General features: G+C 38.6%; 1 protein-coding gene across 5 annotated transcripts; it reads right to left on the bottom strand.

Annotated features, from left to right (window-relative positions):
* Window positions 1–9,437: 9,437 nt before the first annotated feature.
* On the bottom strand, window positions 9,438–22,229 carry ctbp1 (C-terminal binding protein 1). 5 transcript variants are annotated; one of them, XM_042073525.1, is made up of 10 exons: window positions 21,725–22,217; window positions 20,188–20,234; window positions 17,533–17,687; window positions 16,057–16,201; window positions 15,446–15,652; window positions 14,796–15,010; window positions 14,395–14,525; window positions 14,041–14,168; window positions 12,838–12,952; window positions 9,438–10,893 (listed from the first exon to the last, which is right to left on the bottom strand). In XM_042073525.1, exons 2-10 carry the CDS (start codon window positions 20,195–20,197, stop codon window positions 10,674–10,676), a joined length of 1,326 nt encoding a protein of 441 aa, XP_041929459.1. In that variant the 5' UTR covers window positions 20,198–20,234; window positions 21,725–22,217; the 3' UTR covers window positions 9,438–10,673. The 5 variants fall into 5 exon arrangements, with proteins under 5 accessions (XP_041929459.1, XP_041929458.1, XP_041929460.1 ...); XM_042073524.1 differs by lacking the exon at window positions 20,188–20,234 and having other exon boundaries at window positions 14,041–14,162; window positions 21,725–22,229; XM_042073526.1 differs by lacking the exon at window positions 20,188–20,234 and having other exon boundaries at window positions 9,438–10,860; window positions 21,725–22,220.
* Between the last annotated feature and the right edge of the window lie 1,307 nt (window positions 22,230–23,536).

Genomic DNA, 23,536 nt, shown 5'->3' with positions numbered 1-23,536 from the left:
CTGAAAAGACATATACTATCTTGACTTTGGTAAAAATGGTATATGCGCCAAGCGCATAGTTCAAAACTGATGTTCTTTTTTGTTTCTTAATTAGTCATGGGTGTGTTTTGGGCGTAACATCCATTAAACCAATGAGAGTGACATCTGCCATTCGCTTTAAGAGCAAGGAGCGCAAAATCAAACAGCATGTTGGTATTTTGACGACGCATGAGCACCTCTGGTATACAAAAGCAGGATTCAACTTAAGGTTGTTTGTGTGTGACAAGCAGACTATAGCTTACACACATCTGCACTCGCCTAGTATTTGAACTTGTAGGCAACGACAAAACAAAGTTTTACACTTACAGTACTTACAGTCAATTATTTTCACTATTGACTGACAAGGGGTTCCAATTGAAAACATAGCCTGAACAAAAGCAACACTTACCCCCAAAATATTCAAATGACTGAATAAATATCCTAAGGACATTCATCCAAGCACCCCAGCATTGAATTGTGTTGCCAGAGACTTACAGTACTGCTAAGGTCTCTTGTTGGAGCTGTGTGCGTCGCTGTCACAGCAATTTACGCTCATGGAATTGTTCATGTGGGTGCCAGATAAGCATGAGGGGGCGCTAGATATCTGCTAAAATGGGCCATTTTCTTTCCCAACCTAATTATAGGGTTGTAAATGGGCTTGTAAATAGCATCTGAGCATGTGTTTGACAGACCAACGTTGCAAACCTTCTATGTTAACATCCGAGTAAAAGGTAAAATACTCTGTTCATGTTTCTTGTGGTTCTCTTATTTTAGGATTTCTTCCCTAGAAATGTTTTTTCTGCATCTGGTACCATGTTTTTATTACCTTTTTGGATGTCTTTTATGCCCCAGTCAACTGTTGGATTAAATGTTACCGCATTTTTTCCAGATTAGGTTTTCTTTTTATTGTTACACTCTTCTCTTAACATTCTGCAACATGTCCCTATAACTCCTCTAAGAAACATTTGAAGAGTTTGGTTCTAAAACGCTATAGCTCCGTTTTTAAAAACATTATAAAGTCAGGCTATTTAATTGTGTATTTCAGGTAATATCACAGGGTATAGTACAGCATCTCAGACTTAGCTTGAATTTGCTGGTACAGTACTTGTTATTTGTTGATCCCCTCATCAAGGGTTTGCGTTTTGTTTGGATATGTTGCTGATCGGATCATAATGGCCACAGCAATGAAGAGGATTGACTGAAGAATTAGTTGGTTTTGTTGGTAGAGAATTCATTATGAGTGTGGAGGGGGTTGGGCCTGGGACACCAGACACCACAGTAGTGCCTTCTGGAGGTGTTGTGGGCCTAATTCAACTAAACACAGATAAAGGAAGGTGCTTGCTTGATAACCCCAGTGAAATACTCTCAGGCTGCTTTGTCAATGATGTTTTTTAACCCACAAAAGTTGCTTTGTTGATGATTTTGTTTTTTGATGGTAAATAGGCTTGGTTGTTGATTGGCCACTGTGGAAATTCCCTTACCTATAACACAAAGAATTGAACACCTGGTGTTTAATACCTGTCCTGTGTATATCTGGAATAGAAATATTTGTGAAACTGGCCCAGGGACATCGCCTCTGTATTCCTACACTAAATAGGATTAATGCATTATCATACCGGATATGTAACCATCCCACCCTTGTAACATACACCTCAGGTAGCTTTAAACACCATGTTCTATTCTCTACATCTGACTAACTTAGGCATTTATCATGTATACAGACCTTACTGTTCTGTAACTGACCCTAGGCAGATGGGTCAGGCCCTAGAGTTGTGGACCTGCTTGAGGTTTCTTCCTATATGTATCTCCAATTCCAGAGAGTTTTTCCTCGCCCCTGTTACCCATGGGCCTTCTTTTCTTTTCTCTGATTGTCTAACACTCTGTAAAGTGCCATGAGACATGTGTAATGTTTTGGCGCTCTATGAGTAAAATTGAATTTAAATTGAATAGATATTGAAGTGTGACGTTCCATTTCCATGACTGCAGTGTCACTGGATCTACACAAATGTATCTGATAGGTATTTAGGTCCTGCTCCATTTTCTGATTTATAAACAAGCAGGAGTGCTTTAAAGTCAATTCAGTGACTTACTGGAAGCCAGTGCAGGGACTTAAGAATTGGAGTAATATGGCCAGTTCTTTTAGTTTCCGAGAGAACCCTAGCTACTGCATTTTGTTTCACCTGAAGCTGTTTGATAGTCTTTTTAGGAATGCCCGTGAAAAGCCCTTTGCAGTAATCAACCCTGCTGGAGATAAATGCATGAATGAGTTTTTTTAAATCATTTTTTGACATCAGCCCTCTATGTTTGGCAATGTTTTGAGGTGATAAAAAGTTGATTTAGTTATTGTTTTCATGTGGCTGTTGAAATTTAGATTATTGTCAATTAATACACCAAGATTTTTAACAGTATCCTTTGCTTTGAACCCTTTTGTGTCGAGGAGAGTGGCAACCCTAAATCTTTCCTCCTTTTTACCAAATAGAATTACAAAATAAAAGTTTAGACATCCAGTTGTTGATTTGGTCAATACATTGACATAGATTCAAGGGGACCATAGTTGTTTGGCGAGATGGTTGGGTGTCATCTGCATACAGGGGCGGAGTAAACATTTATTGCCCCCCCAACACGCACACACATCAATTGCACAAACAAAATATATGTCAATTTAAAATACTAATAGGCTACGTATAGGCTATTGGAGAAAGGAACTATGGATAGTGCTAATGCAGTACAACAAGCCAGTCAACCACAAACCAGGCACTTTCAATAAATGTGTAAGGAACTAGATAAAAACAGCTTTGTGGGTGGATGGAAATTTCAAGCATCATGCAAGGACATGTATCTGGGTATCATAGCACTCCAATAGTTGCCTGTATAACTTTAAAAAAGGCCTAGCCTACAGACAATGCCAACCTAATAACACAGGTAATTCAATAATTGGAAAACCAGGCACTTTGAATAGGTTTGTAGAGAACGATTAAAGTTGGCCTATAGGCTTACATATAGACAGTTCCAACGAACCCATTTATCAGCCTGAGCCCACTAATTAGTCATTAGGCTAGGTCTACATATCAACATCAGACTAGCTTGTGCTAGTTTCCGCCTAGCAATAACGTCAATGCTTTAGCTCCGCTAACCTTTCTCTCTGCCTTCCATCCATGTGTAAAACAGCAAACAACCACGCAAATCCGTCGACTGTCAAAAATCCTGTAATTTTCCTCGAACTTGATCACTTGTAGGGTCATGCCATTAGACGAGGGGCCGCTCATTTATCCCCCTACATTTCTGTAAATAGACTTGACCTGCAATCGGTTAATTTGATAAACCAGAAACACATTCCCAAGAGGCTTTGCTCCATTCTAGCCTAGGCCTAGGCCTACGTTAATTTAGGAACAAACAAACAAATGAAATTGTCATTTTTTTTATTTGTGACCATGAAAGTTCTGTAATGCCTGAATAAGACAAAAATTGGGCAGCTGTGGCCTACTGGTTAGCACTTCGCACCTGTAACCGAAGGGTTGCTGGTTCGAACCCCAACCACTTGAGCAAGGCACCTAACCCCTCACTGCTCCCCAAGCGCCGCTGTTGATGCAGGCAGCTCACTGCGCCGGGATTAGTGTGTGCTTCACCTCACTGTGTGTTAACTGTGTGCTGAGTGTGTTTCACTAATTCACGGATTGGGATAAATGCAGAGACCAATTTTCCCTCACGGGATCAAAAGAGTACTATACTATAAATGAATTAAGATAAAAAATTAAGGCTAGCCTACACAAAAATCAGCATGGGAGAGATGAGTGTGCAGGGTAACCATGAATGACATATAGACAGTGAGCGAGTGGTATATTGGTTGGACTTCTTTAATTCTTAAAGTGTAGATCTTAGAGATTTTCGCGGAAAGTTCTTCGTCGAGTACACCTCACAGCCGCGATAAAAGCTCTATGGGACGGCCCGCACCGCGCACACTCCTCGGCCGGCCGACCGGGAAAACTCCCGAACGTCCCGATTGCCACTCCGCCTGTCTGCATAGCTATGGTATTAAATCAAATTATTTTTGATTTGTCAAAGTGGGAGGATAGGCGCTGAATAATAGTGGCCCCAAGATCGACCCCTGGGGAACACCACAGGTCAAGGACGTTGGTGTTGAGGTACAGTTGCCGATGGCAACAAAGAAGTTCCTTTCTTGTAGATATGATTTGAGGCAGTTGATAAATACCTGTAAATCCAACCCAGTGTTCTAAACTGTGTAGTAATATGTTGTGATCAACAATGTGAAATGCTGCACTAAGGTCTAGTTGCACTAGGACTGATGTTTTCCCTGCATCTGTATTGAGGCTTATGTCATTTAAAACCTTAATAAGAGCTGTGTCAGTGGTGTGATTTGCCCAAAAATCAGACTGAGTAAGCAAATCAAGCAAATACATTTTTGATTTTCATTTTTGTGTTAATCTGGACATGTTTTGAATTATTGACTTGCTGGATGATCCAATCATGACCCACTTTTGAGTGTCTTGGAAGAGGCAGACAGTTTTTTTTATTTCATGACACCATGCAAAATAACAAGGTTCCCAGGCCCTTTGGAGGAAAAACAGCCCCACAACATCACAGACCCTCCACCTTACTTAACAGTAAGCACGGGATTCTGGAGTGTTTGTTGCCAAAAAGCTCAACTTTCATTTCATCAGACCACAGAACAGAACTCCTGCCAAAGTCCTGGTAGCATCTGGCAAACTCCAGCCACTTACATTTGTAATTAAATGTCAGGAAAGGCTTTTTTCCCTTGGCATGCCTTCTAAATAATCTATTAGCATGGAGGTTGTGCCTGCTGTTTTTTTTTTTTGGAGACTGGTAAAAACACAGTTAGCCAGTTTTGACTCTCAGCAGTTGCCAGTGGCAAACTAATAAAGGTAGTTCTATCAATCACTCTCAAGATGTTAAAATGTTGAAGGTTTATGTTGAAACCTTCAACCTAAATTTCAGAGGTGGCGACTGACTTCTGGACTGGTGCCACCAGTTATAAAGTTGATGCGTAAACAGGTGACACTATTGGGTATTCATGAGGAAATAGCTACCTGATTGCCTGTTGAACTGTTTTCAGAAGCGTTCCAGAAGTGACATTTGTAAAAAATACACTGGGCATATTCGGAGCAAAGCAGAGCATAGAAACGTTTCTGATATCCTTCTGAAATGTGCCACTGCGTAGCAGGTGGAGCAGCAAGCACTGTTTAGAGTAGTGGCTATCGGAACCGTCAACACATCGCACAGATGGATGTTGTGGAAAACAGGACTTACTCTAGCATCTAAGATTGGAAGAGACACGAGCCACCATTTATAATGTGAAAAGTTCAAATAATCTTTAATTTAGTTGAGAATGTTTCTTGTTGTATAGATTATATACATTTTATAATTTGAGGCCTTTGGACTGAAAAACTGTTATTTAACTGTTATGTATACTGTTATACTTAAGCAGTTCTGAGTGCCACCTGATTTAGTCAGTGTATTGCATTGAAGCTGAAACTGAATGTGACATGGAACAATATAACAATGAAAGCTCATCTAAAGTAATTGCTATCCTGTTCTATTAAGGAAGTAAACTTAGTGAAGCTGTGGTATCCCCATGAACTCCTGAACTCATGTGATCGTTAGGCCAATACTTTCCTGATTTATTTCACTGTCATGCAGTTCAGCAAAAAATATTTATGGATACCGTAGCAATATTTCAAAGTTGACTTCTGATTTGAAAAAACTATTATTTTGCACAACTATTTTGTGCAATTAAGGCTTATTTAACATAGCCTCTGATGCTGGTGCTAATAAAGATATAAACAAGTTGTTCCTTTCATTTTGTGTTTTGTTTTATTCATTTTCCCTCTCAACACCTAAATCATGTTACCATATTCTGTGGGTATAGTGAACACTGCCAGGCTTTTCCATTAATTCAGGAAAGGGATGTCTGGAAATTCTGGCCGTGGATAGAGACTGTGGTTGATAAATTCCATTGTGGGAGAGAGGCCGCTATTGTAGGCTGACTGCTTCCAAAGATCACACTAGCGAAGGAAATTCAAAGATGCTACAGAAAGTAATAGTAACTGATGCATAAACCATAATCTGTATATCAAAAATAACATCACATGCTTAATAAGAGGAAGTAAATAAATACATAAATAAATAAATAAAAGCAAATAAATAGCCTTTGTGTGCTCTTGTTCATATGGGCCAAGGTACAGTAGTTCTCTGGCGTCCTCAGACAAACGGGCAAATAGCATTTGGATAGCTACACTGACTACAATGCAGGACCAACTTCTTTGTCATGTAAGAAATATAGACGAAGAATTTAAAAATCACACACCCATCCCTGTGCCAAAAGAGCCAATTATGGTACTTGCAAATGGTATAATATGCCACTAACATAGATAATGTGGACAAGTATTTTTAACTAATAAAGATCACTCAACAGCTTGTGGGATAACTCAGTCTCAGTCATCATAGTTTGGCACTAAAAAATGGATAGTTCACTAAACTGTTATATTTTATCAGACATCATGGTCATATATCATTTTGTAATAAAAATCAAGTTGCCATCAATATACTAAAAAGCAGTCAAACCTGCAGAGGCTTTAATATGTGCTTTCACAATCAAATGGTCATGCTCTAATGGCATTTGGACAACATTAATATTTCCCATATGGTCTTCAATATCTTATCTCCCTTTCCTATAGTTATTTCAGTTCAGTCCACTGTGACTGACGGCAATGTGTGCTAACCTTGCAGTGTTAAAGACTGTTATGCCATCATGTGGTATCAGAGAGTATCACAGATACAGTGCATGTGCATTGGCATGCAAAAGTTTGGACATCCCCTGCTGTTGCATAGCTTATGAGTAAAAGATGACCTTATTTCCAAAAAAGAATACATTTGAATATAACACACAAAATTTCACATCAGGAGCCATATAAAATGAACAATAATAACATAACATGTAAATTGCTACGTCTGAGTCGTGCCATTTGATAAAATGCTGAACTTTATATATGATTCTATTACTTCCATCTAAAGAAGGGTTGGTTAAACTATACAAAAATATTGTTAAGTTCAGGATGTTAAGCTCTAATCTTTTTAACCAAATGATGTGACATAGGCAAAATGCTATACATTCTCACCTTCATTGATTAGACTAGATATTTGTTTTTCCACACAATGTTGATGGTAATCATTTGGTACAGTAAGAAGGTAGTTCAATTCCAGAGAACAGAATGTTAGCCTCAACCCGCTAACATTCTCATTGGGTCTCTATGCTCTCCGTGGTTGTTAATCACCTACAAGTGCGCTGTTGCACCTTATTGACTATGCATCAATATATAATGGCACAGCAGAGAGTGTGGGAGGATATTATCAGCGCTGCATGTGTGATTGACTTCACTCTGTGGTTGTTTGATAACTTAACAAATGCACTTACGCATTGTTAATATTATGTTGGTGAATTAACCTTTGGTTACAATGAGGGGATGGTATATGTGTTCCCACTGGTTAATGTTGAGTGAGTTTGACTGAAAGAGAACACAGGGTTAGTTACTGCAGGAGAATGTGTGCGAGACGTTAACCCTTTCACCCTTATTTACTCCTGATTCTGGCTGTATTGGCTGCTTCAGAATGTTGAAGGAGGAAGATTATTTTGCAAACAATGCCTTTAATACACTCAGCATGCAAATATTCCCCCACAGGATGGGTGATTGGAGGTTTCTGGTCAGTGTCATCATCTAAAGTTGGATTCCCATTGGTTAACATCTTGTGTTCTTGGTTATATACATAGCCTTAGGTTTGCATAATCCTGTTGAATCCTAATGGTAAAAATGAAAATCCTATCACATTTTTTGATCAGAGAATAGTAATACTCTATGGCAGCCTCTGGTGGTCAAAAATAGTCCAAACTGTGACAAGATGAGACATGAGACTTATTATTATTATTATTATTATTATTATTATTATTATTATTATTACAGTGCATGAACATTCAATTTCTGTTATCCGAACATTCAATTTCTGCTCTACTAGGCCCCCTCAAAGAGTCAATTAAACCAAAGTCCTTTTAGGCAAGTCCCTCCACTCGGCGGCCATATACCAACGTTTTATGGGCACTCATCGGGCACAGTCTTTGGGTCGAACTGCGCGTGTGCAAGGCTTCACGACACCAATCTTGCTCCAGCGGCGAGATCACAACACATGATTGGCACGATGTCTTCACAACACACTATATGATTGGCTCAATGTATTCACATCACACCACATGATTGGCTCAATGTATTCACATGTCGACGTTTTGCCGAGGAAGGGGTGGGATATGTGTAGAACGTGTAGTAACGGCCATATTGGCGTGACAAACTAGCCCCATGCATTTCTATGGAGTATTTTTTGAGTGCTGTGTCTCCACATTAGAAAGTCTCTGATTAAACTGATTGCACCTGTATCAACTGCTTTCTGCTCAACTAGGCCAACTCTCTCTGTGTCTCTCCATTCTACAAGGCACATTCCATACACCTGTATCCATCCATCTTCTTCAAACCATTCACTCATCCACCCATTAAACCATCTATCAACATCTATTAAACTTTCTGTCTATCAACATCCATTACACTATCTACATTCAACTTTTAAACTATCTACACTGTCTGATCTTGTTCAACTGTGTCCTCTGCCCACAACTGTTTTTAAAATAAAAATCCTCACTACAATAATTCACTATTAAATAATTTAACCATTTAAACTACTCAACTATTTAACTGTTCAGCCATTCCAACTGTCAGTTATCATATGACTCCTATGACTCCCTAACTTGAAAGTAGCCTAGATACATTTTTGCATTATATTTATACTGTGTTATGTATACACCAGACTGTTCTATGTGGAAACATTCTTCTGTCTCCCATTTTGTTTTTTAATTGTTGAAAATGTGCTTGATATTTTAATTCTGGTGTCATGTTTACAGGCCACTTTCTGCCATATTGAATCACCTAAGGCCTTGAAACTATACAGATACCCACAAATGTTTGTTTTACAGCAGAGTATTATTTGTATATTTGTAATACTTTTTGGGGAGTGGATGGTCACAATATAACTGTCCTCATCAGCAAAATGATGGGTATACAAGTAGCTGTATAAGACCCCACACACTGTAAAAGTTGCTTTAACTTAATATTACTCCATGTGTCTAATACTTGGGATCTCCCCATCATGTTGGTCAATTTATCTTCCATGTAAATATGAAGTGTGGAAACTATAAGCTCAAATCTCTTGGGGATGTCCAAACGTTTGCATATGCTCCTTTCCCTTTTTTCACTAAAATTTTACAAAACAAAGATCAGAAATCAGTTAATGTTCTACTCACTAAATCAATTAATTTGAAAGTTCATAATTACACACAAAACATGTTTACTGATGTTTTATTTATTTTCTAAAATAATTCATACAAATGCATACGGTCACAAACACCTCTTTTTGGAGTTTGTTTAACAAAAAATAATATTTTATATTTGTATGTGTTTGTGTGTATCTGAATGTGTTTGTATGTCTGTATATGTATATACAGATAGATTGATAGATAGATAGACAGATAGATAGACATGTATTGCTAGCCTACCACGTTACCAGGAAGATATCAATGTAGGCAATATAGTCTGCTGCCACTATTCTTTGCAGCAAAATGCTATTTATTTAACATGTAACAATAAATTCACACATGGACAGGCAAGCATGAAGTTGGCTTTGCACAATACATTTTTTTATCAATGATGTAATCATTTCACACAGAAAAGAATACATGCTCCTTTAAGTGAATAAAGTCACATTATGAATATTTTTGAGTCAATACTAACAAATCACAACACTCTAAATGGCTTGGGGGCCAGGGAATTATTTTTTCCTGAGAAGATGTGCAAAAACTGCCTCATTTGGGGCTTGCTGGGGAACGTTAAAACATACAGTATAAAGACCCATCCACACTGTCAATTACACCTATAATAAAAACATAACATAACCTATGAATGTAAAAACAATAGTTTTAAATACAGTCAGTTCATAAAAATGTCAATGTTCACACCCCACACTACAACAAGAGCAACATGATGAATGATATTGTTGGGCATCACTCAGAGCAAGTGTCTTAATGACAGCTCATCAGAATACATCAAATTAATCATTGAAATATGAAGGATATTTTTTAGGCTTTCTCCTTCATTGGACAATGTGGACGCTGATGTAGTTACAGTTGCAGTTACCATCATAGTTATCGTTGTCAGTGTGGCTGGGCCTTAAAAGATAGCATTTTTTTAACATTACTAGAACTAATAGTTGGAATAATTTAAGAAATGTTTCAACTGTATGTAAACCAGGGTACATTCATGTTATGTAATTTTGATGAACAAGAATCCAAGCGACACAACAGATAAAAAATGCCCACTGTACTCAGACAAACTACAAAGTAGGGTTCTTTTACAGAGACTATTTTCTTTTCACTCTGAATCCGTACAATTCTTATTTTTAGGTGATGAAACAAAACAAGTCACAATTAGACCAAGGTAATTCCATGGTAAATGTTGCCAGTTGTTCAAGTTCATGACTTTGTCCTCTTCTTTAAGACAGTCAAACAAGCAGCTTTAGCAGAGAAGCTACAGCTGCTCATTGGGGTGCTGTTCTCTGTCAGGCTCAGATTTGCCTGTATTTCCGGGCGATGGGGCATGTGGTGGATGCGTCATTGTTGGCAAGCTGTGTGTGATGGGCACAGTGCTCGGAACAATTCCCTCAATGGGGGGAGGCAGCCCTCCAGAGGCAAGGCTTCCTACACCAGGCGGATACCTAAGATTGACAATATAGCTTTGAGGAGCAAAGCTTTCAGAGAAAAGGGTTACATGACGTCTGTATTTTAAGTGAATATACAATATGCCAACAGATCATGCATATCCTTTTTTTTTACTAATACTAATATTTGCATGATGATGCATGGAACTGAACACATATGTGACTAGTAAGACTTGTTTATTTCTCAAATGGTATCTATCCCAATTATTGATGACCTAACCTTTCTAAACTGACAATAAACCACATCAGCAATCAGGAAACGATGTATCTAGGCCTACCTTCACTACACATAAATCTACACATTCCACCAACTGCAGTTTTCATGTTTGCAGGCGTGGCTACTACTGTTTACCACAGCCACTTTTGATTTCCAAACTATAGCACCCCCTCTGGTCGCTGATTGGCCCGTCACCCTTTGTGCTCAGGGGAAAGGGTGGTGTCGTGTGGCTGACTAGTATCTCACTGAAAGAAGATTCTAGGTGGGAGTAGCCAGGCTACTAAATTAATGAAAAATGGGCTAAAATTATTCCCAACTATTATAAAGTTTATGCAACCTGGAAATATTTGATTGAAACTATTGTGTTTACCCAATACAAATTAAGCAGTTGGAGTCTCTGGATTAAAGCATCCGATAAATCCCAGTCACTTCATTAGAAGAGGTTCACATACTTTCAATTCTTGGTCCTCTGCTTTTCAATCTGTACATGCTCCCACTTGGGCCTATTATTCAGCAGTACAATATTTCTTATCATTCATATGCCATGACACGCAATTATATATCTCTGTTTCTTCCAATAATCCTAGTCCAGTGAATGACCTCATCCAAAGCATTTCTGATATTAAAACTTGGATGGCCCAAAACGTCTTAAAACTTAATGATAATAAAACAGAGATTCTTTTAGTAGGTCCTAAGGTCTTGAGACATCAGTTTCACTCATTGCTAACTCCCCTGTCTATAAAACCGTGTGAGAATGTCGGGTATGTAGGTGTGATCTTAGATGCTGATGAACTTTCAGAAGCACATGTATCTAATATTTCCAAGACTGTGTTTTATCATTTTAGAAATATATCTAAGGTTAGATGCTTTTTAACTCACAGTTAAAAACAGACTCTGAAAAGCTGGTTCATGCTTTTATATCTAGTCGATTAGACTATTGTAACACACTTTTTGCTAGACTGACAAAATAGAACCTAAACAAACTCCATCTTATCCAAAATGAGTACTAACCAGAACACAAATATCTCATCACATCACTCCAGTATTAAAAATCACTCCATTGACTCCGAGTACAGTGAATAATTGATTTTAAAATACGTGTAGCTCCCTCCTACATTTCTGGCATGCTTATTGATCCTCAAGTAAAGGGCTCCTTGCGATACCCAGAATTAACTAAAATTCAGCACATGGTGCCTTTAGTCACTATGCCCCCACTCTCTGGAATTCCCTGCCTCCTGAACTCAGGACTGCTCCGACAGTCTTTTGGAGATTTTAGGTTGTATTTATGCAGATTTTCAGGAATTTGGGCTAATAAGGGGTTCACAATTGTTTTTAACAAGACTATTAAAGGTGCTCTAAGTGATGTTACACGGTTTCTAAGCTAAACAAATTTTTGTCACATACTGCAAACATCACGTCACCATCCGCTAGCTGCCTGTACCCTGAATACACTGTAAAAAGAATGGCTTCTGTGAACAGCCCAGGCTCCAAAAACGGCAACAAAAACAACTTGGCCCAACCTGGACCATAAAAACATATCAAACTGTTCCAGCAAATCACCGACGAGATGCGCGTTTAGGAGAGTTTCCATCGCACGGGAGGGAGGGGGAGGGAGTAGCGAGCTAGCTCTCTGGTTTGTTTGAACGTCAACAGAAGTGACGTTACCCAACATCGCTTAGAGTGTCTTTAATGGACAAGATCTTACATATCTATAAGTGTAACAAACCAATATGCCTGTGGTTATTTGAGAGTATTACCTGTATGCTCCATTCAGTTCTGGATGAATTGTAGAAGGATCAATGCTTGCCCAATGTGTAGTTTGGTTTAGAAATTCTTTGTTAACACAGTTCTTCAGGCTGTCCGGAATGCGACCTACAAGACAAAACATATGTGTTATTTTCCAGAAATGTTCTTTCATTAAAATTAAGGAACATGTTATTACCCCTTAAAGGAGAAATCCGGACGATTTTTACAAGGATCTTGATTGCTAGATGTTGCCGAGCACTATTGATAGGGGGGGGTGGGGGGGGCAACCAAAATCGGTGCTACCAAACTGGAGTAGCTGCAGCTAATGGCCAATGCTCCCATTGAGCTAGGCATCATCTAAACAATAGATGAAACAATATAGCCACAGTGTGATTGAACGTGTCACAAATTTTTTGGACTGATTTGTATTTATTTATTAATATATTAATTCAATAGAATGGATTCAGGAATTGGCTAATAGCTGCATGTACCTGTAAAATGCAACAGTGTAAGAGTCGAACGCTCTAACCACTGAGCTAAAAGCCCAGGCTTCCAACTCAGCAGTTAGAAGCGTTCTTAAGGTTAGGGGTGTGAGGATTTACACGGGCAACTAGCACGTTAGCTCAGTTCGCCTCCGCTACACATGGGTCTGTCCACACACAGATGGAAGTTCATGTATGAATTACGTCCTTCGATATTGTTCCTTTTGTGTGTGTGTGTGTGTTTTGGTGTGGAAAACATACTAATGGACTACAAAACCAGCTAGTTATAAAGTTGTCAATCAGCTAGTAAATATCTGTATTGAATTAATCTGTCATGAAACCCCTACTCTAGTCTTTGGTTGGTCAGTGTATCACTTTGTTTAAATATTGATCCATTTCAGGTAGGCTATAGTAGTAGGAGGGTTTGTCCATGTGAACCTCTGAGAATAAAAAATGGTTGAATGAATGAATGAATGAATGAGTATGTATCACCATCGCTATAAGTGGGAGGGTTTTGCACATGTGTATCACCACAACATAAGCTATTTTTCACTTTCTGTTTTAAACTGAAACTGAAGTCAACAGGTATGATAACAAGTATGACTGACTCAGTGGCTGGGGAAGGGAGAGGAAACGAAATGTCATCACACCCCAAAAACTGTCTGTACAGTGAGCAGAGATGGTTCCTCTGTTCTAAAGAATCTTTGTTTTGTTTTTTAAGGCGGTGGTTACCTGTAATGGCTCTGCGGATCTCCCTAGCTGCCTCTTCTCTCATCTCTATGGATGCCTGCTCGCTGTACCAGGCTGCATGTGGTGTGCAGATCAGATTTGGGGCATCCTTCAGTGGACCTTGACTGAAGCTGAGAAAGTGATGCTTACTGAATATAGTGGCTTACAAATACTTTTGGTCTAAGATGGGACAAAATATAGTAAGTAATAATAAACCAAGCTGAAAAAAAAACTAATTCAATAATTACACAATACACATTGGGATACAAGAAAAAATGCCTTTACATTACAGTTTGAGATTCAAAAGCAATACAGTCATGTCATATACAGTACATATATATATGCATACACACTCACCTGAAGGGCTCCGTCTCATGGACATCTAGGGCTGCTCCACGTATCCTCCCCTCCTTTAGGGCTTGTGCCAAGGCCTTCTCATCCACTAATCCCCCCCTTGCCGTGTTCACCAGGAATGCACCCTGACGCATCTAAACCATGGATAACAGATGTGATTGTGCATGCAGATAAGTGAACAATGTTACATAAACTAGATAAGGCTGACTATTCACGCAGACGACAAATGTACAACTGTTGTAATAATAATAATAACAATTATTGTTGTTGTTGTTGTTATTGTATGACAAGGCATTAGCTGCAAAAAAAGCTCTGATGGGGCAGAGTTTTCATTGCATATCCTGAAGCTAGAGATAGATATGAAAGTAATTTGATATTCTTCAGTTTGACACCACTTTCAATACCTGCTTGATGGTGAAGTCATTGATGAGATGATGGTTGTGCTCATTCAGGCTGCAGTGGAGTGTGACACAGTCACTATGGAAAAGAAGATCTTGGAGGGTGTTTACTCTTTGTAAGCCCAAGGCTCTTTCTATCCCATCTAAAAGGTATGGGTCATAGAAAATCACATTGAATCCAAAGGCCTTAGCTCTCAGTGCAACTGCCTGACCAACGCGACCTGAAGAAAAGATTAATAGAATATCAGGAATTGAATTGAATAAGTGAAATCATGAATTTGGATTAGTATGTTACAAACAGCTTAACAGTGTTGATTATTTATGTTGCTTCCAATACATCCAACTACACAAGTTCCTCTTTTACAGAGCACAATAAGACTTGAGGCAAGGAGTGATTGTCACATATTAGGTTTCATCTCACACTGTAACACTGCACAGCCTCCTCACTAAAAGTATTTCAGTTTAGCTGCCTTCTTGCTACTAGATTCAGTCTGTCAGTTTGTGGGTTAAGTTGAAAAACATAATCATTAACAGAAATCACCATCAGACATTCTGTCTTATACATAAGTAATGTTAACATATGAAATTTGGGTCATTTTATGGTCTCAAATCTCACTTGAATCTAAAATGACACTTTATCCTCTTTTTGTACTGACCAAGACCAATAATTCCTAGTGTCTCTCCTCGGATCCGCGCAGCTCCTGATGCCACTTCCCGGATTTGCTCTACGCTTTGGACCCGAGAGCCCTCCCGCAGAGTCTGATGCAACCATGTGGTTCGTCTGTATAGGTTCAGGATGTGACAGAGGGTGGAGTCAGCCGTCTCCTCGACAGATGCAGCTGGCATGTTACACACGGCAATACCTGTGTGAGAAAAAATATATATTGTTGACTGATGATTTCAGTTATGACTGACATTCAATTAATTACAAATCATCACATTAATACTGATGATATTCTACATTAAGAGTAAAAATAATACTGGATTCACCTGACCCTTATGAGAGAGGAAATTGCATTATAGGACATGTGGTACAATCTTGCAGTCATCTAATCCTGAATCAGCAACTGTCCATAGCAGAGATATGTAACTTGAGAAATATGAGTATGCATATCTACTGTGTCCAAAACTTAATTCAGAGTTTCTGAAGATTAGTGCAAGATCTCAAATACAAGTAATTAAAATATTCAGCATATTCACCATGGATAATCCTGAACCTTGTCCTATTGTAGTAATTAAAGAAATGTGTGTGACAAGGCTCATTTACCTAGGTCTCCTGCAGACTTGATATCAATGTTGTCAAAGCCACTTCCTATGCGGACAATAATTCGAAGTCCTTTGAATTTCTCAAGGTCCTCTCTCATGAGTGTGATGGTATGATACATTAAGGCACCCACAGCCTCATTGAGTACCTGAAAAAGAGGAAGACATACATAGGCATTTGCAGACATTATACATTACCTTTTTAATTGTATTTTTGGAATCCACAATTTAGGAGCATGGCTTTAATTAAGTATTAACAATCTCATAGGTTGGAGCTTGTTCTTTGATGTTAACATAGAAGGCATACAATTTTGGTGCGTCAAAAATAGGCTCCAGCTTTTACCTGAATATTCAACTCGAAAGTGTAGGCCTACACATTAGCCTATGTTCCATTGCCTGTTTACTGGAGGGACAGACCCATGGAGCCCTGATGACATTGAGCTGCATATGTTTGAGCCAGGAATTTGAGGTGGAATCAGATACTGAAGAAAAACCAGTCCCTCAGAGATTGGAATTAAATGTTTTTTCTATTCTGTCATAATCATTAGCATAACCATACCACTTTGGATGCTCAACCCTAACAGTATAACTCAAAAAATGAAAAACCCATATAATCTATAACAAATGTAAAATCCTTCCAACCTAGGCCACACATAAGTGAGGTTGTAATGAATTGGGTGCTGCCTCAAACTTCAGTATCAATATGTTCAGCACTGATGTATAAGCTATTTGAATAGGTCTATTTGATTAGGAATACGAATTATGAGTAGGCCTGTTAATGCTTACTAATTCTACAGGTTGTCAATTAGCCATTATTATTTATCTAACCTAGCAAGTAGCAACAGTAACACTAACCTAGCAAGTAGCAACAGTAACAAGGCGGGACTTCCTGTAGCTGACCTGCGTGGGCTGGTGTTGTGAATTTTGGGGGCATACCAAAAGTGCGATCCCCATGTGTTACGTAACATTGGGCCTTTGTTCATTTCAAGTTGTGGGATGTGTATGTGAAAGAGGTGACAATGGGATTTGAGGTTTACTATGTCCTTTTAAAGATTTAAAATATTTAGAATCTTTCATTGCCTGTCTGACACAGCGATAGCCTATACTGCAGAGGCAAAACATGGCAAGAGGTCCTTCAAGGACAACCTGCCTTGTTATGGCTGAATTTTCCATTTTAATAAATGTCTAAAAGAGTTGACAAAATGTGGTGATGTAACTGAAACCATACATGTGTAGTTTGGAAAACAATCTTGCTCATACCATAGAAGATATTTCAAGATAAGTCACCCAAATCACAAATGTTCCTATGCCGATCTTATGGAGAAATCCCAAATATCAGGATCACATTACATCACAGTTTGTCAGAGCGCATTAATACTCAGATGTTACAACATTAAAAAATGTAACAAAAATATGACAAAGCTGTTGTAAAATGCTATACTCAAGATATTTAAAACAAATGATATAGTCTATATTTCACCTTTTCATGGATCTCCTGGGTAGACTGAGCATCACAAAAGGCCACTGTGGCTACATCCTTCAAGATGGGCATCTCAATGGTGCAGTCCCGCCCATCTAGCAGGGCCACTAGTGGCCGTGGGTGCATTGGTCCATTCATTATAGGGGGTCTAATACCTATACAGAGAGAGAAGGTATTGTGTTATTGACAGTCTACAATATATCTAGTCTACAATATATCTAGCATCTTTCCTTTTTCACTTAAGGTACTTAAATTAATATTCTCATTCAGGCGACACATAATTATTACTCCTTTTATGTACTAAAACATAGAAATAATGGGTGAGATACATACAGCCAATTGGGTTGTAATTATTGTACAGCAACTTTAACTAGGCTACTGTATATTAAACATGAACTGTTACATGTCTTAAATGTATACTATGCAGGTTTAGCTATTTTTGGCGACTGTAGAGCCCCCAGAGTTGCAATATATATTTTACTCTGCTGTTGTAAATAGCAAACTTCTCGTGACTTATCCCCGCACAATGAAAATGTTTTTGTTGTGGAGGTGAAGGATTAACAACGGGCAAAAATTATCTCCAAAGAGCTAGATCTACTGACAAGGTAATGTTTCACGAAGATTTGTCTGGCCACCGTTCTTGAAGTTGCATGGCTGGTTTTCTCGGTATATGCTAGGTGAACGATTTGCCTATTACAAGTTCGTTTACCATCAAATTGGCTTCGTAAAGGTGAAAATCTAGCATAGTGTACTTTTAATAGCAGATGATCTCATCCCAAGGACTAAGCGTATCATCAGTGTATACACTGGGAAGGAGCTGTGTGTACCAGTAGTTTTTGTTTAGATTAACACTCAAAAATTACCTACAAGTAGAAACAGATTGTGGAGAAACGATGGTTATGACGCACTGCCTGTTCTCTGTGTTGCCCAGATATCCACTAAAGTTAAGATGCTAACCAGCTAGCACTGGGTCCGCTCTCTTGTAGTACCATGTTGTACCACATGTGGCACTGTATTACAATGCAAGTAAATAGAGGAGTGTCAACAAGAGTATAATAGCGCACTCAAGACAACTCAAAACTAGCACCTTGCATTACTAGTTGGGCCTTAATATCATTATCAAATGTCATTATAAAGTGTAGGGATATTAGAAAGCCATGTGAACATTACTTAATATTGTCAAAAAATATTAGATGTATTAAAAATATGGGTTACACTTTACTTGACAGTGTTGACATAAGAGTGACATGACACTGTCATGAACGTGTCATAAACATGTATGACACAACGCTTCTGTTATTAAGTGACATTCGGTTTTTGTCATAACAAGTTAGGGTTAGGATTAGGGTTAGAGGTTAGGATTAGGTTTCATGTGTCATGACAGTGTCATGTGTAGACCATGAATGAAGCTCAGCTGAGAGGGTATGGAGGCAGCACCTCTTATAGCACAGCACCTTATACAACATATATAAAGTTTTCTCCTAAGCCACATTATTATTTACTTTAATTATGGTTACTGTTACCTTTGTTCTCATAAATGTGACAAAACTGAAGTTGGGCTACAGCTGAAGAATCTGACAATTCAGATCAAAGTCTAAACCACAGTGGGATATTCATATAAACTTTACAGGCTGCATTTGAGTAATAGCATATTTGGTATTTGCAAAAAAAAGATGTGTGGCATCCCATTTTATTTTAAAATGCCCTTACAATATTTTTATTAGCTTATTTATTCTCTCACATCAAAGCATTCAGTAGCCTACTGTATATGCCTTCTTTTACCAATAAGCAATCTTTCTCACAAACTACTGCAACTTGAAAAAGGACACTGTGCTTAAAGTCACCACATCTTCATGCTCAATCTCAACAGAAACACATGTTTGTTTGTTTTTTTAAAAGTTGCCAATAAGACCAAATCTGCTTCCTATTCTGAAAGGGTAATTCCTTTGCGCTTCTGCGGACATCTGGTGCGTCTATGGGAAGGGACAGTCTCGTATTAGTAGGGAGGATTGCCGGAGCAACACAGAGGTTTACTTATTTCTAAGTTTTAATGCATAGGTGATCACTTTTTAGTAGTCCCTTGCTGTTCATCTATGCATTAAAACTTAGAAATAAGTAAACATCTGTGTTGCTCCAGTGATCCTCCTCTATTGCTTCCTATTCTAATGGTGCTGTTTATTTTGTCTCTTACAAAACTCAAGAGGGTCAAGAGTCCATATCTAGTTTTATCATATCTATCTATTATTCACAACCACATTTGTACATGAAACCAAGTGAAACATTTAAAGCTAAGCCATTGTCAGTGTTGTATTCCATAATAGGCAATCCTTCATTCAACCATTGGGGTTTGATGATTTTGCCAAAACATTTTGCCAGATGGGTAGATGAGGGTATACATAACATCATAAAATTGATTATGGGAGGCTATTATTATTTATCAGGCTATTATTATTTATCATATTTATCATATTATTTGACAACCCTTTCAGATACATTAAAATTCGAGTTTACATGTGCCACAGGAAAAATTCGCCAAAACCAATAAAAATATTCACTGACTCAAACAGAATAATATCTCATCTGTACCCATTGTACAATCAATGCTCAATGGGAGCAATAAAACAAGTATAGAAGAAGAGCTACGTTTGAGTATACCTGATGACATATGACAAGGAGGTTTGGAGTATCTGCTCTGTTAATGCCTGAAATGGTTGAATCCAATTTAAAGTACTGCACTGTAGCCTACTTGCAAAACCACAGTGTTGAGAGTTCTGAAATTGTAGGGAAGAACACAGACTCGGATACAATGATAACCCTTTTAGGGATACCTGAAAGGGTCCAGAGGCCAACTAGACAAATGCCAACCTAAACACTCATGTTTTGTAAAAAAAAAGGCACAATCATCTAAACAGTGGCCCACTAAGCTAGATAATATACATCACCTTGACAACAATCTTTTAAAGGCTAGGTTATTTTCCTTATTGGACAAATAGACCATTTACTTGCTCCATCACCAATATGGTTGACCTGCTCAGGGGTGTGGGTTGGAAAAGGAGACTTGGGATTTGCTCTGCCTGACTAATATTTTTTCCCCCCCGTTTTTGTTTCATTGACTTACGTGAGGAAAAAAGCAAGCCTGGTCACCAGCATAAAACAAAGCAATAGCAGACTGCTAAGGTACACCTAGAATGCAGCCATATATTTTATAATTATATCCAAGTGCACAAATCTGGTGTGACCATCTTTCTCATGTTTCCCCAGGAGCACTCTCCCCAGGATTTTGACACACCCCTCCTCTTTTCACATTTTTTCATCTAAGTGCTTACAAATAATAATTTAAAAAAATCAAACACCATATCTCAATGACATATAGGCTAGGTTTGTTGACACACAATACTGAATCACATAGTGATTGTGTCAGTGGAATTTTTGTGAGATATTGGATTTCACTCTATTTATATTTGCATACCCTGAAGGTATGTTTGAATTAGCCTGCTTATATGAATATAATACAACATAGTCGATCTCACACGGTGCCCAAAGACCTCCGAAAACCTCAGTTAATCATTCAAACTGACACAGATGTTGCCCATGAACAACAAGAGCCCAATACAGCTGCTATAAAGGTAATAAAAGTGAGACACAAAAGCATACAAGCTGTAAAACACAAACCCTGGTTTCTCGGTGACTAGTATTTCTTTACTCATTTGTTCATTTCCTCAGAGAGAAGAAATTGGAGAGCAATGAAGGCTGAAACAGCAAACTATATTCCCAGAGCACAATGCACAAGAAATCCAGTTCTACTACCTGCTGAAACCTTTCTAGTCGTAACATTTTTTGAGAGATAATGTGCATTTCTGTCCTTCAGGTCATGCAGCTGAATCAAATCTGAACACTACACTGTTGCCGTACCTATTCTCCATGATAATACACACAACACATGAATAAGAAATACTCAGAAAGCACAATTTTCTGAGTATTTTCTGTGGGCAAATGGTTAAGATGAAAGATAATGGAGAGAGACAGAAAAGATGGGGGAGGGGAGGAAGGAAAGGAAGAAGGGGGAGGGGTAGACAGAGTACTGTACAATACGCACCCCACACACATACACCACAGACAAATATAGGAGAATGTAGATCTTAGATTAGTTGCATGCGTGGAAGTACTCGAAAAGGCAACGGTTAGTGTTTACCTAAAGGCAAGCCTTTGTTCAGCAAATGCGAGCTTCCCATCTTTTTTTCTACACCCAACAGGAAAAGAGTGTGTCACTTCAGCATTCAGAAAAATCCACAGCATATGGCGGCTACTTCAATTTTCTTATTCTTTCCCCCTGCCCTTGAGTAACAATCGTACACACATGCCCCCTCCCTCTCTCTTTTTCCTGTTGTCCACTCTCCCTCCCACTTACTCTCGTTCTCTCTCCCTCACGTTCTATTTCGACTCCTTCAGCCTGACAAACACGCATACACACACAGAATGCAAGTGTCACTGGGAGTGAGAGTGAGAAAGAGAGAGTGTGTGCGTGTGAGAGAGAAAGAAAGGGGGAGGGAGGGATGTAGATGGTTGCAAGGAAAAGAGAAGGGGAATGAGGTGGAGCTTATGCCACCCCACACAAAATTGATCTTTTGTTTCCTGGGGAATCATGGAAAGAGGGGAGGGAACAAAAGAAACAGAAATAATATCTGAAATGCTCCTTTTCACATAGTTTCTTCCATTTATATTACAAACAAATGTTCATCCTAATAGTTTAGATGTTACACCCAAAAACATGATAGACCATTTTAAAAATCTGTTTAAAATTAAAACGCACATATGTAGCACACAATTTTGTATCTCACATTTTTGGAATTATTTTGATAGGGCAAATCATTTGTTACACATTCACTGACCTGTCAAAATGGCCCAATCACAGTTGATAGTTTAATTCATACAGTAATGTGGCATTGGTGGAATTCCATGGCAGGCACACTAATTATATTTTTGCTCTTGACAAACCGCAAATTGATTTCATTGTCAAAGTCATTGCCAACACAGGTCCGGAATGCCTATATTGCATGTAACTTTGGTGGCCTGGGCAGGAAAAGTGACCCGTGTCACAGACCTGTGAGGCCTACAAATAAAACAAAATCAAATAAATAATAAATAAAAAAGCCTACATACAATTGTAAAGGGGGAAGGGGAAAATTCATAATAATAATAATAATAATAATAACCAGAATCAGAATCAGCTTTAGATAGATAGATAGATAGATAGATACTTTATTGATCCCCAGGGGAAATTCAAGTTTATTTATTGGCCAAGTTGTGTACAACAAGGAATTTGACTCCGGTTAACCTTTGCACTCAGTGTACATACAGTACATAAATAATTTAGGAATAAAAAAAATAAATAGACAAAAAGAGAATATCAATTTTTTAAAATAAAAGGAATTAAACTTTTAAATATAAGGCAGGAATTTTAGTTCAAATAAGAAAATAAATAACAATAAATATGTAGTGGGTCTTGTTGAACAGTGGTTTTCTCCATGCTCTGTGATTGTTGGATGTTCATCAGAGCGACTGCCTGGGGAAAGAAACTGTCTCTGTGTCGGCTGGTTTTGGCAAACAGTGCCCTGTAGCGCCTACCAGAGGGAAAAAAGTTTGAACTGTTTGTGTCCAGGATGTAAGGGGTCAGCAGAGATATGTGTTGGTCAGGTCGTGAATGGAGGGAAGGTCAGACTCAGCACCAATGACCCTCTCTGCAGCCCCGATTGTCCATTGCAGTCTAGTCTTGTCCCGTTTGGTGGCTGAAACAAACCAGGTGGTTGAAGTGCAGAGGACAGACTGATTGATGGCTGAGTAGAAAATGATTAGTAGCTCCTTTGGCATGTACATTTTCCTGAGCTGTCGCAGGAAGTATAACCTCTGCTGGGCCTTCTTCTGGACAGTGACCAGTCATCTTTAGGCCCTGAGAGATGGTGGATCCCAGGAACCTAAAGGAGTCCACAGACACTGTGTTGTTCCA

Source organism: Alosa sapidissima, chromosome 20 (genome assembly GCF_018492685.1).
Source record: "Alosa sapidissima isolate fAloSap1 chromosome 20, fAloSap1.pri, whole genome shotgun sequence".
Classification (NCBI taxonomy): Eukaryota; Metazoa; Chordata; class Actinopteri; order Clupeiformes; family Clupeidae; genus Alosa; species Alosa sapidissima.
This window is presented reverse-complemented; position numbering and strand designations above follow the sequence as displayed.

Coding starts and splice junctions, on each gene's coding strand:
- ctbp1 (XM_042073523.1), bottom strand. CDS start 21,764: ATGGGAAGCTCGCATTTGCTGAACAAAGGCTTGCCTTTAG. Junction 15,011..15,445: donor ACTAGGAATTATTGGTCTTG/GTCAGTACAAAA, acceptor TCTTTTCTTCAG/GTCGCGTTGGTCAGGCAGTT. Junction 14,169..14,394: donor CATGAGACGGAGCCCTTCAG/GTGAGTGTGTAT, acceptor TCACTTTCTCAG/CTTCAGTCAAGGTCCACTGA.